This window comes from Perognathus longimembris, chromosome 3 (genome assembly GCF_023159225.1).
Source record: "Perognathus longimembris pacificus isolate PPM17 chromosome 3, ASM2315922v1, whole genome shotgun sequence".
NCBI classification, from domain to species: Eukaryota; Metazoa; Chordata; class Mammalia; order Rodentia; family Heteromyidae; genus Perognathus; species Perognathus longimembris.
The window spans coordinates 53418199-53430959 of NC_063163.1; the positions used below are offsets into that span (position 1 = coordinate 53418199).

A 12761-nucleotide genomic window follows, 5' to 3' on the forward strand; every position below is an offset into this window, starting at 1 on the left:
GAAGGATGAAGAATTGAAATATCTTTATTTACTCTCTCTTTTTCTGTGCCAGGCCTAGGGCTTGAACTCAGGGTCTGAGCACTGTTATTGAGCTTTTTTGCTCAAGGCTAGTGCTCTACCACTTGAGTCACATCCCTACTGCTTCTGCCTTTTTAGCAGTTAAATGGAGCTAAGATTCGCACAGACTTTCCTGCTTTGGCTGGCTTTGATCTCAGTCTCCTGAGTAGCTAGGATTACAGGCCTGAGCCTCTAGTACTTGGCTTCATTCTGACTTTTGAACAGGATGGAAATTTAGTCTGAACCAGCACATTCAATAAGGAAATGATTTCATATAAAACCTTCTCCAGTAGGGACTAAACTTTTAAGGAATTATCTGAGCCAAAAAAATAAACCTTAGAAACTTTGTTTCAGTTAATAACACAATGTATAGAGGTATGTTTATTTGTTTTGTAAAATAGTACTAGTAGTGACCAAATCTAATAAAACAATTTTAAACAAGAGCTTTTGAGTAGATAGTAAATAAACAGTCAATTGTAAGGTAGACAACTGAAATAAAAGCACAGAAATACAGAGCAAAGCAAAGAATCCCTATCACATACAACAGGTAGTTAAATGTGAAACTGTTTCCATCTTTTCTTGTTACACAAATACTGTGTGCAGTTGGACACTGTCCACATCTTATAAACAACTAAATTATTGTCATTTTCATTTTCTGCAGCCTTTGCAATCTAGACATATTCTCAGAGTCTGTGCTGGCTTGGGGACTCTCATGTCCTTCCATCAGGGAGTCGGTGGTCTTTTCTATCCCAGGTGGTCTTGGGCGCCAGGGGGAGTCATCCTCTGGGATTCCGGGGCGAGCAGGTGGTTTCCTCGCAGGGAACCAGACACAAGAGCTTGGGTATTTAACAACGCCAGTTCTTCATCAGCTATTGAATCACGTTCCAAAAGAGAAACTCCACTGACCTTTTTAAGAGGAGTCACCTGAGGAAAATTCAGGTCTTTCCTCTTTGGAGGTGTTTCGTGTTTGGCACCACAGCTCCGTGGTGGCTGAAACGCCTTCTGTGCGGCTGGGGAAACAAGCGTACAAATGGGACTCACAGGGGGAGGCAAAGGCAGGCGAGTCAGGAAATCCAAGGCTCTCCTCTTTTTGCAGGTTTTGGGGTCGTCAATCTCTCTTTCCTCTTTACATAAAGACTCTGAGATGATTTGGGCAGAAACAGGGTTGGGCAAGCACTTCGCTTTTGGTGTACAAAGTGATGGATGACTCTGGTAATTTTGCTCACTATTAGGAGAAGACTTCTAATAAAACAAATTAAAGACAGCCTATCATAATTATGTACTAGTATATAAAACAAGATCAAATTAACCTTTCCTTAAAAATACTTAACCATGCACATGCTAATGATTTAAAAAAACTTCCTATCAGGCCGGGTGCTGCTGGTTCACACCTATAATCCTAGCTACTCAGGAAGCTGGGATCTGAGGACCATGGTTTGAAGCCAGCCTGGGCAGGAAAGTCCGTGGGACTCTTATCCAATTAACAACCAGAAAACCAAAGTGGTGCTGTAGCTCAAGTGGTAGAGTGCTAGCCTTAAGCAAAAAGAGCTCAGGAACAGTGCCTGGGCCCCAAGTTCAAGCCCCAGGACCACCCCCCAACAACAACAACAAAAAACCCACACAGAAATAATAAAAAAAACCCCAAACAAAAAAACCCTTCAACAAAAATAGGGCATGTTTGGTTAGAAAAGATCTGGAAAAAATGTTTAGCTTTCTAGCTGGTAAATCTTTGTATTTGTGTCTTTTTCTTTAAATATTCTTTAAAAAAACTTAAAAGAAACCCTTCTTATCATTATTCCTATTCACAAAGAAAACTTATTTTTCCTAAGAGGATAAAAATGGTATAAAAAAGCTGGGCGCCAGTGGCTCATGCCTGTAATCCTACTCAGGAGGCTGAGATCTGAGGATTGTGGTTCAAAGCCAGCCCATGCAGAAAGTCCATGAGACTCACCTCCAATTATCCTCCAAAAGACAAGTGGTGCATGGCTCAATTGAGAGTGCTAGCCTTGAGCTAGCACTCAAAAAGCTCAGGGATAGCACCTAGGCCCTGAGTTCAAGCCCCAGGTACAGCACACACACACACAAACATCATAGATGAAGAGAATCATAACAGAAGACAATAAATGGAGTAGAAGCTATAACATATGCTACAGCCTTATCATTAACAGGTTAAAGAGAGATATGCATTATAAAACCATTTTAAGAATATTACTGCCTGGGTTCCAAGACTTAACTAGCCTTGTGGCTTTAGGTAACTGCTTAACTTCTTTTGATGCAACACTTTCCTCATCTGCACTACTACTTGTTATAGGATTGTTGGATTAGATGAGTTAATACAGTTACACTTAGTTGTGTAGCCAATTACAGACTTTAGTTTGATTAGCATCTGTTGTGATTTAATGAGTTAAACTGAGCTTTGAAATGACCCTAATAGTATGGAATAGTGCTTGAAGCAAAATTCCATGGGCAAAAGAGCTTTCCAAGCATATGTGCTTGGAATGCTAAAAATGAAAGCACTTGCTTATAAAGTTTGCCCCTAGAGTTTTTACTTTTTTTTGTGCTGGTCCTGGGACTTTAGCTCAGGGCCTGGTGCTCACCCAGAGCTTTTTTGCTCCAGGGTAGTGCTCTACATTTGAGCTCCAGCTCCACTTCTGGATAAGGGTCTCAGGGACTTTCCTGCCTAGCTGACTTCAAACTGCAGTCCTCAATCTTAGCCTCCTGAGAGGCTAGGATTACAGGCATGAGCCACTAACACCGGCTCTGAATTTTTACATTTTTATTTTATTTATTTATTTATTTATATATTTGGCCAGTCCTGGGCCTTGGACTCAGGGCCTGAGCACTGTCCCTGGCTTCTTTTTGCTCAAGGCTAGCACTCTGCCACTTGAGTCACAGCGTCACTTCTGGCCATTTTCTGTATATGTGGTGCTGGGGAATCGAACCCAGGGCTTCAAGTATACGAAGCAAGCGCTCTTGCCACTAGGCCATATCCCCAGCCCTACATTTTTATTTTAATAAATAAGATATAACTTCCAATGAGTCTATATAAGCAGTTACATGGCAATTAACCATACTTTCTAATTAGGTTTACTTACATTGTACTATGTTGGCGAGTATGTACCAGAATATATTGCTGCCTCCAAATATAATAATACTTCTCAGATTTACACTGACTTACCAGAACCTTGTTTTCTGTACCAAGCACCGGGTTAGCTGGGTAAGTCTCGCACTTGTAGTCTTTAGTTGGGGTGGACCACTTGGGGTTGTTTGCATTAAGGAGACACATAAGCTTCTTATTTGCATCATTGCAAAGTACATCAATATTCTAAGAAAATAAATTAGAAAAGTTATTCTGTAAGCTGTAAATTCATACAATAATACAAAGTATTTTCAGGAAAATGTCAGTATTTACTTTAAGACCACAAATAAAACAAAAAGAATGGGACACCCCAATTTAATAATGCAACTTGTCAAAATGCATTGGTATAGTGCAAAAATGCAAACTCAATAGCAGTGATTTAGGGGAACTTGGTTGCCAGGCAATGGGCTGTGGAGAGAGATGAATGGAGAGTGTGGAGGAGAGAGTTCGCAGGAGCTCTGCCTAGGCATAGACTTCACTCTGCAGGGTGTCATGCTATGGAAATTAGAGCTGGAGGGCTGGGGTTCCAGTTCCAGCTCTATTTACTTCACACGAGCTGGGAGCTATCACATGCACAATCTCCTTAGGGCAGTACAATAAAAGAACTACCTTGCCTGCCTCATGTCTGTCTTAAGAGTTAACTGAAATAATGCAGTTTACATAAAATTGATGTTTGAGGAGTCACAGCTGGCCAAATACTGACAACTTCACATGTTTTTAGCTCATATATGAGAATATTTTGCAAAAGCTTAGCAACCTGGGATGTAAGCAATAGGAATAAATAATAAATGCAACTTTCACTCCCAACTCAGAAATTAGAAACTTAAAGAGTGTGTGCATATTGAGCCTTTTTATTGGGGGGGGGGGGGGGAAGAAGAGGGAGTAGTATTGCGGTTTGAATTCAGGGCCCAAGGCCTTGCATTTGCTTCAGCTGGTGCTACTTGAGCCATACCTCAAGCTCTGCATTTGGTTTTTTGATTTGGGTATTTTAGTCTCATGGGCTTTTATTTTTGGGATGGCTTCAAATCACAGTCTTTGGATCTCAGCTACTCTGAGTAGCTAGGATTTTAGGTGTGAGCTGCTGGTGCTGATACATGAGTAAAATATTAACCTAAAGTAAGCTTTACATAGCTAGTTATTCTAATGCTTTTTAAATGGAATTTACAAAAGATTTTCAATAACATACATTTTAAATATTAAATTACAGAATTAGGCTTTTTGTGTATTCTTCACTAGTACAAATCTTTGAAATGTAAAAATTTTTTGAGGAGGCAACACTGTCCAGTGGTTAAGAGTCTGGTTTCTGTATTTAAAGCCTAAGTAGGAATCATAGTCCGACCAACATGGCACAACTAGGGCAAGACATCTAATTTCTGTTTCTCACCAACAAAATGGAAAAACGGTTCTTTTCCTTTTAGGATTGTCAGAAGAATTACATGAGGCAAGCTTAGAATGCCTGATCCATGAATACTAATATTATTATATAATGTATGAATAAACTTAAAATGTATCCATGATCTAGTGGAAATAATTTTAGCATCTCCTATTTGGGACTAATTCAAATCAAAGAGGTGTAAGTGGTGTAAGAGACAAGATGCAGAATTTAAATGCAAACTTGAGTACGTGTGTGTGTGTGTGTGTGTGTGTGTGTGTGTATTTAACATATCATCCTGACAACTGGGGTGACAACAAGTCGCTCAGATGCCTCTTGCTTCCTATGTCTGCCAACATGCTCTGTACCTATGAGCATCCTTTTCCTATCTTCTTTGTCCCATGGTAGCCGTTATCTCCAATTTCTCTATCCAAGTTTATCTTATGATAAAACCTCATCTTACATACTGCTCTGAGCCATCTAATCTTCCTGATAGTCAGAGGAAAGTACCTCAATGTGTAGTAAGTAGGAGTGCAAGTAGTTTACCTTAACAGTATTCTTCATTTTGTTGAATCTCTCTTGAAAGTGGCCTTCTTTTGGACTTGCAGAAAACAGGGAAAAATCTCCAGCAAACAATGTAGGAATTTCTGACTTGGATTCTGGTCGCCACTGGAGGTTGCTTGCAGCAATTAACATATGAGGTTTAATGACATCTTCATTGAGATCTATCCAAAATTTTATTGCCAGTAAATTATGATATTCATCTGACAAATAGACCAAAGGAGCAAGACCTAGAATGAAGAAGTCTGAATTTAAAAGTGCAAGGGACTAATAATATGCCTGTTTATTTCATTCAGTAGACCATAATGGTTAAAAACAAAATAACTAATTTTAGAGAAAACTCAGGATTTAAAAAAATGACATGTTGGGCTGGAATATGGCCTAGTGGCAAGAGTGCTTGCCTTGTATACATGAAGCCCTGGGTTCGATTCCTCAGCACAATAAATAGAGAAAGCCAGAAGTGGCACTGTGGCTCAAGTGGTAGTGTTAGTTTTGAGCAAAAAGAAGCCAGGGACAGTGCTCATGCCCTGAGTCCCAGCCCCAGGACTGGCAAAAAAACAAGCAAACAAAACATCAAATAAAAAAATGACATCTTTATTAAATGCTAAACTTTCAATGCGAACACATCCAGTCACCAAGGCCAAGGGTTAGCAGGTAACACACACAACACTGGACAGATAGATCAGTGTAATCCTTTTGGAGAAAATTTTCAGGATACCAGCAATGTATCTACCTTTCCCTACACAGTAATGAACACATGAACAAGGTTCATGGCTGGGAATGAAGTACTGTCTGTGCTTCTTGTAGTGATTAGCTCACACAGGACATTATGTCTGGGTGAACTAGGCTGTGGCTACTATACTATTAATAGTATACATATATACATATGTGTATGTATACAGGTATATGGTATACATGAGATATACCTATGTATATGTGTGTACACACACACACACACACACACACACACACACACACACACACACACGGTATTTTATTTTTTTTGTCAGACATGGGCTTGAACTCAGGGCCTAGGCATTGTCCCTAAGCTTTTTTTGCTCAAGGCTAGCACTGTACCACTTTGAGCTACAGTTACACTTCTGGTTTTTGAGTGTTTAACTGGAGGTAGGAGTCTCACTGGGACTTTTCTGCCCAGGCTGGATTTGAACCATGATCCTTGGATCTCAGCCTCCTGAGTAGCTAGGATTACAGGTGTGAGCTACCAGGACGTGTGTGTGTGTGTGTGTGTGTGTGTGTGTGTGTGTTGTGTGTGTAAAATCAGCCCAACTATTGATTTCTAGGATATAGTGTTAAGTAAAGAAAGAAGCAAGGCTAAAATATGTTAACTTTGTAAGAAAGGACATAGAAGGAAAGATATACATGTGTTCAATGGAGCAAAGAAACAGAGGAAGGCTAAAGCAAGAGCTAAGGGACAGCATGTAGCAGGAACAGGGAGCAGTAATGAATGAGTGGGGAGTGTATTTTTGTATAGGTCTGACTCTCATAACTAGCTAATGGAATGGGGTTCTAGATTAGCTTAAAACCAAGTTTAAATCAGTTTAAGTTTAGTTTCTTTTTTTCTTTTTTTTTTTTTTTTGGCCAGTCCTGGGCCTTGGACTCAGGGCCTGAGCACTGTCCCTGGCTTCTTCCCGCTCAAGGCTAGCACTCTGCCACTTGAGCCACAGCGCCGCACTCTGCCACTTGAGCCACAGCGCCGCTTCTGGCCGTTTTCTGTATATGTGGTGCTGGGGAATCGAACCTAGGGCCTCGTGTATCCGAGGCAGGCACTCTTGCCACTAGGCTATATCCCCAGCCCTAAGTTTAGTTTCTTAAAAGAAAAAAAAAGAACCAGTGTTCCAAAGAGCAGTGGTTGATTCCAGAAGTGGAATGAACCTGGAATATCAGGGGTTTCCAAAAAGCATGACAGTGTTCTAAAGGTGATGTTGGCTTGCTGACAATCTAAAAGGTTCCAACTCTTTAGAACTCAAATACTATAAACAAGCCTGCAGCACAGGTTCTTCTAGCACTGTGCCAATGTCAACTTTCTGATTCTAGTAGCACAGTCAAGCAAAATAACAGTGGATAATGGGTGAGGAATATCTGGCAACTGTACTTTTTTGGTAAGTTTTTCTGAAGGTCTGGAATTCAAATATAAAACAGTGAGGTGTGGTGGCATACATCTGAATCCTAGTGATCAGGAGGCTGAGGGAAGGAGACTGAGTTCAAGGTTAGCTATGTATTGAGACCCAATTTTCAAAAAAAAAAGAAGAAGAAAGAAAGGAAAAGAAAAAAAGGGTTGTGATCACAGATAGCCGCCAAACAAGGCCAGTACACTAGTACTGTAAAAAAAAAGTGAATGTACACACACACACACACACACACACACACACACCTACCTAATGGCAAAAATGGAAAAGTTAGCCAGATGCTGGTGGCTCACGCCTGTAATCCTAGCTACTCAGGAGCCTGAGATCTGAGGATTGTGGTTCAAAAACAGTCCAGGCAGGAAATTCTGTGAGACTCTTATCTCCAATTAACCACCCAAAACTGAGAAGTGGCTCCGTGGTAGAGCACTAGCCTTGAGCTGAAGAGCTCAGGGACAGTACCCAGACCCAGAGTTCAAGCCCTACGACTGAAAAAAACAAAACAAAACAAAATAAAAAAACAAGTGCAAGTTGCTACTGGATAAACCACAACAGCACTGCAGCACTGAGGCTAAAGAAACCTTGCGTTGCTCTTGGCAGTAAGCATCCAATCCTACCATTTAGTGTTTCTTACTCTGAAAGTTACATTTCCCCAATAAATGGTAGGAGCAAAAGCACTGTCATTCTCAGATGATTTACCACACTGCAACCTGTCATTTTTCCACTTTATAGATGTATTTAGTAAATCTATTGCTTTTAGAGATGAGTTTTACCAAACACATTTAGTTTTCTAATTTTGGAATCTGCCTCTAATTATATTCAAAATTTGACTGTATTACTGTCCTTCTCCCCAAAGTCCTTCTTTAAAATACCTTGTTTTCCCCAACCTTTAAAAAAATACATGCTTACAGAAAAGTAAGTGTACATAGGGAGTGGTTCCTAATAGAATCCTAATTGCATCAAGACAAATGAAAGCTTTAGTTATTTATCTAATCTCAATGCATCTTGTATGAATCATTCCATTAGGAAGAATTTTATTTTAAGGTAGGAATCTCACTAAGTTGCCAGGCTGGTCTTGAAATACAGAAACTCCCACTTCAGCCTACTGGGTAGCTAGAGTTACAGGATGAGCTATCTTGACAGTTTTGGAAGAAGTTTTTAACATAATATCTTTAGAGGGCCTGGGAATAAGAACTGGGAATATGCATGAAGCCCTGGATTCGATTCCTCAGCATCACATATATAGAAAAAGCCAGAAGTGGCATTGTGGCTCAAGTGGTAGAGTGCTAGCCTTGAGCAAAAAGAAGCCAGGGATAGTGCTTAAGCCCTGAGTCCAAGTGCCAGGACTGGCAAAAATAAATAAAAAATATAGATAGATAAATATATCTATCTTTAGAATGTGGCATTAAGTAATTGTGAAGATGAAAGGATAAGAAAAATGTTCTGTATTCCTGTAGTCTGAGCTACTCTGAACTTGCATAGAATTCTTGGTGGCTTTATCAATTCTTCACTCTAACAACAAGGCACGAAACAGTTTATAAAGCTCTGTCACAGGCTATCTAGAATGGACCCAGGTGTAGATCCTCCAGTGAATCCCCAAATCTCCACATCAGGACAGAACTCAGTGAGGTATTTGTTCCTGCTGCTGTCGCATATTAGGGGAGCACTGTGAGTTCCACAAACATGGGAACCTATGCAGCAAATAGGATCTTGATTGGCCAAGCTACCATTTTTCCAGCAGCAGTGGTTTCTGGTACACAAAGAAGAGAAACTTCCATAGTGGAAACAGCACATAAGTGGGCAACTGACCTTGACCAGTCCCACCCCCTACCCTCAGCTTACATGTAATACCAACCCAAACTCAATACAAGCATCCTCAGCTAGTTCTCCTCTATCTGAGCAATGCTGAGGAAACAGGCCTTGTGCCTGAAAGTGTGGGATAAAGTTTGGCCACTAATCTATCCTCCAGTCTGGTTCACTCAGTTAAGAATTCTAAATGGATTTTTGGGCTGGGGATATGGCCTAGTGGCAAGAGAGCTTGCCTTGTATACATGAGGCCCTGGGTTCAATTCCCCAGCACCACATATACAGAAAACGGCCAGAAGTGGCGCTGTGGCTCAAGTGGCAGAGTGCTAGCCTTGAGCAAAAGGAAGCCAGGGACAGTGCTCAGGCCCTGAGTTCAAGGCCCAGGACTGGCCAAGAAAAAAAAAAAAAAACAACAAGAATTCTAGCAACTGGGTGCTGGTGGTTCACACCTGTAATCTTAGCTACTCAGGAGGCTGAGATCTGACGGATCAGGGTTTGAAGGTGGGCAGAAAAGTACCAATGAGACTCTTATCTTCAATTAACCACTCAAAAACCAGAAGTAGTGCTGTGTCTCAAGTGGTAGAGTGCTAGTCCTGAGCACAAAGAGGCTCAGGGACAGTGTCCAGGCCCTGAGTTCAAGCCCTACAACCAACAACAACAACAACAACAAAAAAGAGAGATAGAGATAGAGAATTATAGCTAGATGCTGGTGGCTCTCATCTTTAACACTATAATCAAGAAGCCAAAATTGGGACTGGGGATATGGCCTAGCGGCAAGAGTGCTTGCCTTGTATACATGAAGCCCTGGGTTCGATTCCGTAGCACCATGTATACAGAAAACGGCCACAAGTGGTGCTGTGGCTCAAGTGGCAGAGTGCTAGCCTTGAACAAAAAGAACAGGGACAGTGCTCAGGAGGCCCTGACTCCAAGGCCCAGGACTGGCAAAAAAAAAAAAAAAGAAGCCAAAATTTGAGGATGTGGTTCAAAGTCAGAAGAGCAGAAAAACCTTTGACATTTGAAGAAACCAGCAAAAAATGTTGGACTGGAGGCATAGGTCAAATGGTAGAGTGACAGCAAGAGCACAAAGCCTTGAGTAAGTAAGTAAATAAATAAGTAAATAATTAAAAAAATAACCAGAAAAGGGCTAGGAATGTGGCCGAGTGCTTGCTTAGCATGCATGAAGCCCTGGGTTCAATTTCTCAGCACCAGGTAGAGTACTACCCTGGAGCAAAAAAAAGAAGCCAGGGACAGTGCCCAGGCCAGTAGTTCAAGCCCCAGAACTGGCAAAAACAAAAACAACATAAAAGTTGAAGGAAGGTATAGAGAAATAGGTTCTGTAAAGAGTGAATACTAGTGGGAAGGAGAAAGGTTAACAAGGAGAATGGAAGAGAATGAATATGGTTGAGAGTGATAGATATATCACTGTTGTAATTACTTTCAACATGCCATGTGAAACCGTAGCTTCTATTGTTGATGATCCTCTTGTATCCTCTTCCTGTGGTTGTAACTGCACTATCACTGTATCTTGGAAACTGTATATACTGGTATTAGAACTAGGAAAGTGAAAGGGAATACCAAAACCGAGAGACACAGGATAAAAAGACAAACGACTACAAAAGCAATACTTGCAAAACTGTTTGGTGTAAACCAACTGAACAACTCATGGAGGGAGTGGGAAAGGAGGAGGGGGGAGGGGGGAATGAGGGAGGAGGTAACAAACAGTACAAGAAATGTATCCACTGTCTAATGTATGAAACTGGAACCTCTCTGTACATCACTTTGACAATAAATAACAACAAAAAAATGAATATGGTTGAAATAGATGGCTTGCACAGAGGAAAAGAGAACACTAAAACCTGCTGAAATTGTTTTGGGAAGCAGGGAAGGGAGAATCATAGAGACTGACTGGAAAACACTATAAATATGGGTAGAAATGTAATAATGAAATCCCTCCCTGTATAATGTAGCTACTAAAAAAAATCAGCAAAAAATAAGGACTGGAGGTATGGCTCAAGTGTCAGAACATCAGTTCAGTAAGCATGAAAATGAGTTCAAATCTCAGTACCAAAGTAACAGAGGTAACAAAGAAGTCTATTTCACATCACTAGAAAAATTGTTAGAAAAATCGCCAGCTAGTAGTTTCAACTAATTATTAAGAAGAGGAAGCTGAAAAGACAAGCTTTTCAAGAGAATCAACAGAAAGTTACGATTAAACATGTGCCTCACCTATTTTTTTTACAATGGAAACTACAAACCCTATTAGGTCCACTTCAGAACAAGGTGGCCGAAAGTCTGGATCTAACAGTCTGCAGAAACGAAGGGGCTCTCTTGGCTGGTAAACCTGGAATAAGATGTCATCTGAAGCCTAAAGAAAATAAAACAAACATTCGGCATATGGAGATTCTATAAACAAATCGGAACTCATCAAAGTTGAAAAATTACAAGGAAAGGTCAGTACCGGTAATTGTTGATACTGAGTTCTTTTTGTTGCTGCCAACTGTATGTTAGCTCTTTCAGATTTACATTTAGATTTTGATGTAGTAAGATGATAGATTCTGTATCTGTTACCCTCTGTCAACAGGTGCAGTAAGGCTGAGGATGGACGCCAAATACTCAATGTGACTAGAAAAAGATGAAACACACAATGGGAAGAAACTGGTAATCATTCTTGGTTAAAAATAGACAACAATGAAGATGACAGTACTGGGTTATTACTTTGTGAGTAATTGGTAACTCATTTGCTCCTTTGATACTCACCTCTGAAATTATTTTAGACTACCTGTGGAGCAATCATTTTATAAGGCCATTTTTTAAAATATAAGAAACTGAGGAAAACAAAAATTTGCATACTAACCTGCAGCTCTTCCTTTTTTCCCATAGCTTACAATACATAACTTCCACACGGGTGTAACATCCCTTGATAAACGTTCTTCCCCCTTTTCAGCAGATTCCATAGCCTTCTGGAATTCCAACTGGATCTGTGCTTGTTTTTTGTCATTCAACATTTGTCTGTGATTATTCAAAGCTCTTAACTGCTCTTCATTGAAGTAACTCTGTGACCATTTAAATATCAAAATACAGGGTAAGCAAAGCAAAAAGTCCCAAATACTCTAATCAGACAGATTTAAATGGGAATAAAATAGAACAGGTTTGAGTTCTCAAGCCTCTACTTATAAACATACTCTAATCATAATTAGCCACCTACACTATAAGTGGCTAACAATGAATGGACATTGTATTTGAGAAATGGATTATGTTTGGTAAATGTACTCATTCATTTAATCCTCACAACATTCCTGTGAGCTGGGTACTAGGTTCTCAAATGACTATGTAAGTTGTTTCCATGTTACAGTTGATGACACTGAAGCACAGAAAATAAACAGCTACACAGGCCACAACGGGGAAAAGCTAACTCAAAACCCTTCATTCTTAGTTTCCCTAATGTAATTTAATAACTCATCAGAAGGGTAGATATAATTTAAAAGACATGTGCAACAAGCACTTTTATCTCTGCCTTTTCTCCTACTTAGGGATCACAAAAAATTAACAAAAATAATAAAACAAGAAATGGAATTTGGACATGGAACATACTAGACTGTTGATGTCTTACACACTTTAATATTTTAAGGGGATATTCCTAAAGAAAGGGAGATGATACAATCTTTATAGCCTATAGATGTCT

General features: G+C 40.1%; 2 protein-coding genes across 5 annotated transcripts in view; one reads left to right on the forward strand and one right to left on the reverse strand.

Annotated features, from left to right (window-relative positions):
• Window positions 1–3350, forward strand: part of N4bp2l1 (NEDD4 binding protein 2 like 1) — a 34205-nt gene extending 30855 nt beyond the window's left edge. Inside the window, exon 6 of the transcript XR_007210356.1 lies at window positions 3338–3350. The gene's annotated coding sequence lies outside the window, so the exon portion shown is untranslated. The remainder of the gene's footprint in view (window positions 1–3337) is intronic.
• The window catches only part of Brca2 (BRCA2 DNA repair associated), a 64822-nt gene continuing 52481 nt past the window's right edge, over window positions 421–12761 (reverse strand). For all 4 annotated transcript variants that reach the window (XM_048341539.1, XM_048341541.1, XM_048341538.1 and 1 more), the window contains 6 exons: window positions 11934–12132; window positions 11538–11701; window positions 11306–11444; window positions 5115–5359; window positions 3236–3382; window positions 421–1299 (listed from right to left, as the gene is read on the reverse strand). In XM_048341539.1, the coding sequence (XP_048197496.1) occupies window positions 802–1299; window positions 3236–3382; window positions 5115–5359; window positions 11306–11444; window positions 11538–11701; window positions 11934–12132 (1392 nt within the window). In that variant the 3' untranslated portion in view covers window positions 421–801. The remainder of the gene's footprint in view (window positions 1300–3235; window positions 3383–5114; window positions 5360–11305; window positions 11445–11537; window positions 11702–11933; window positions 12133–12761) is intronic.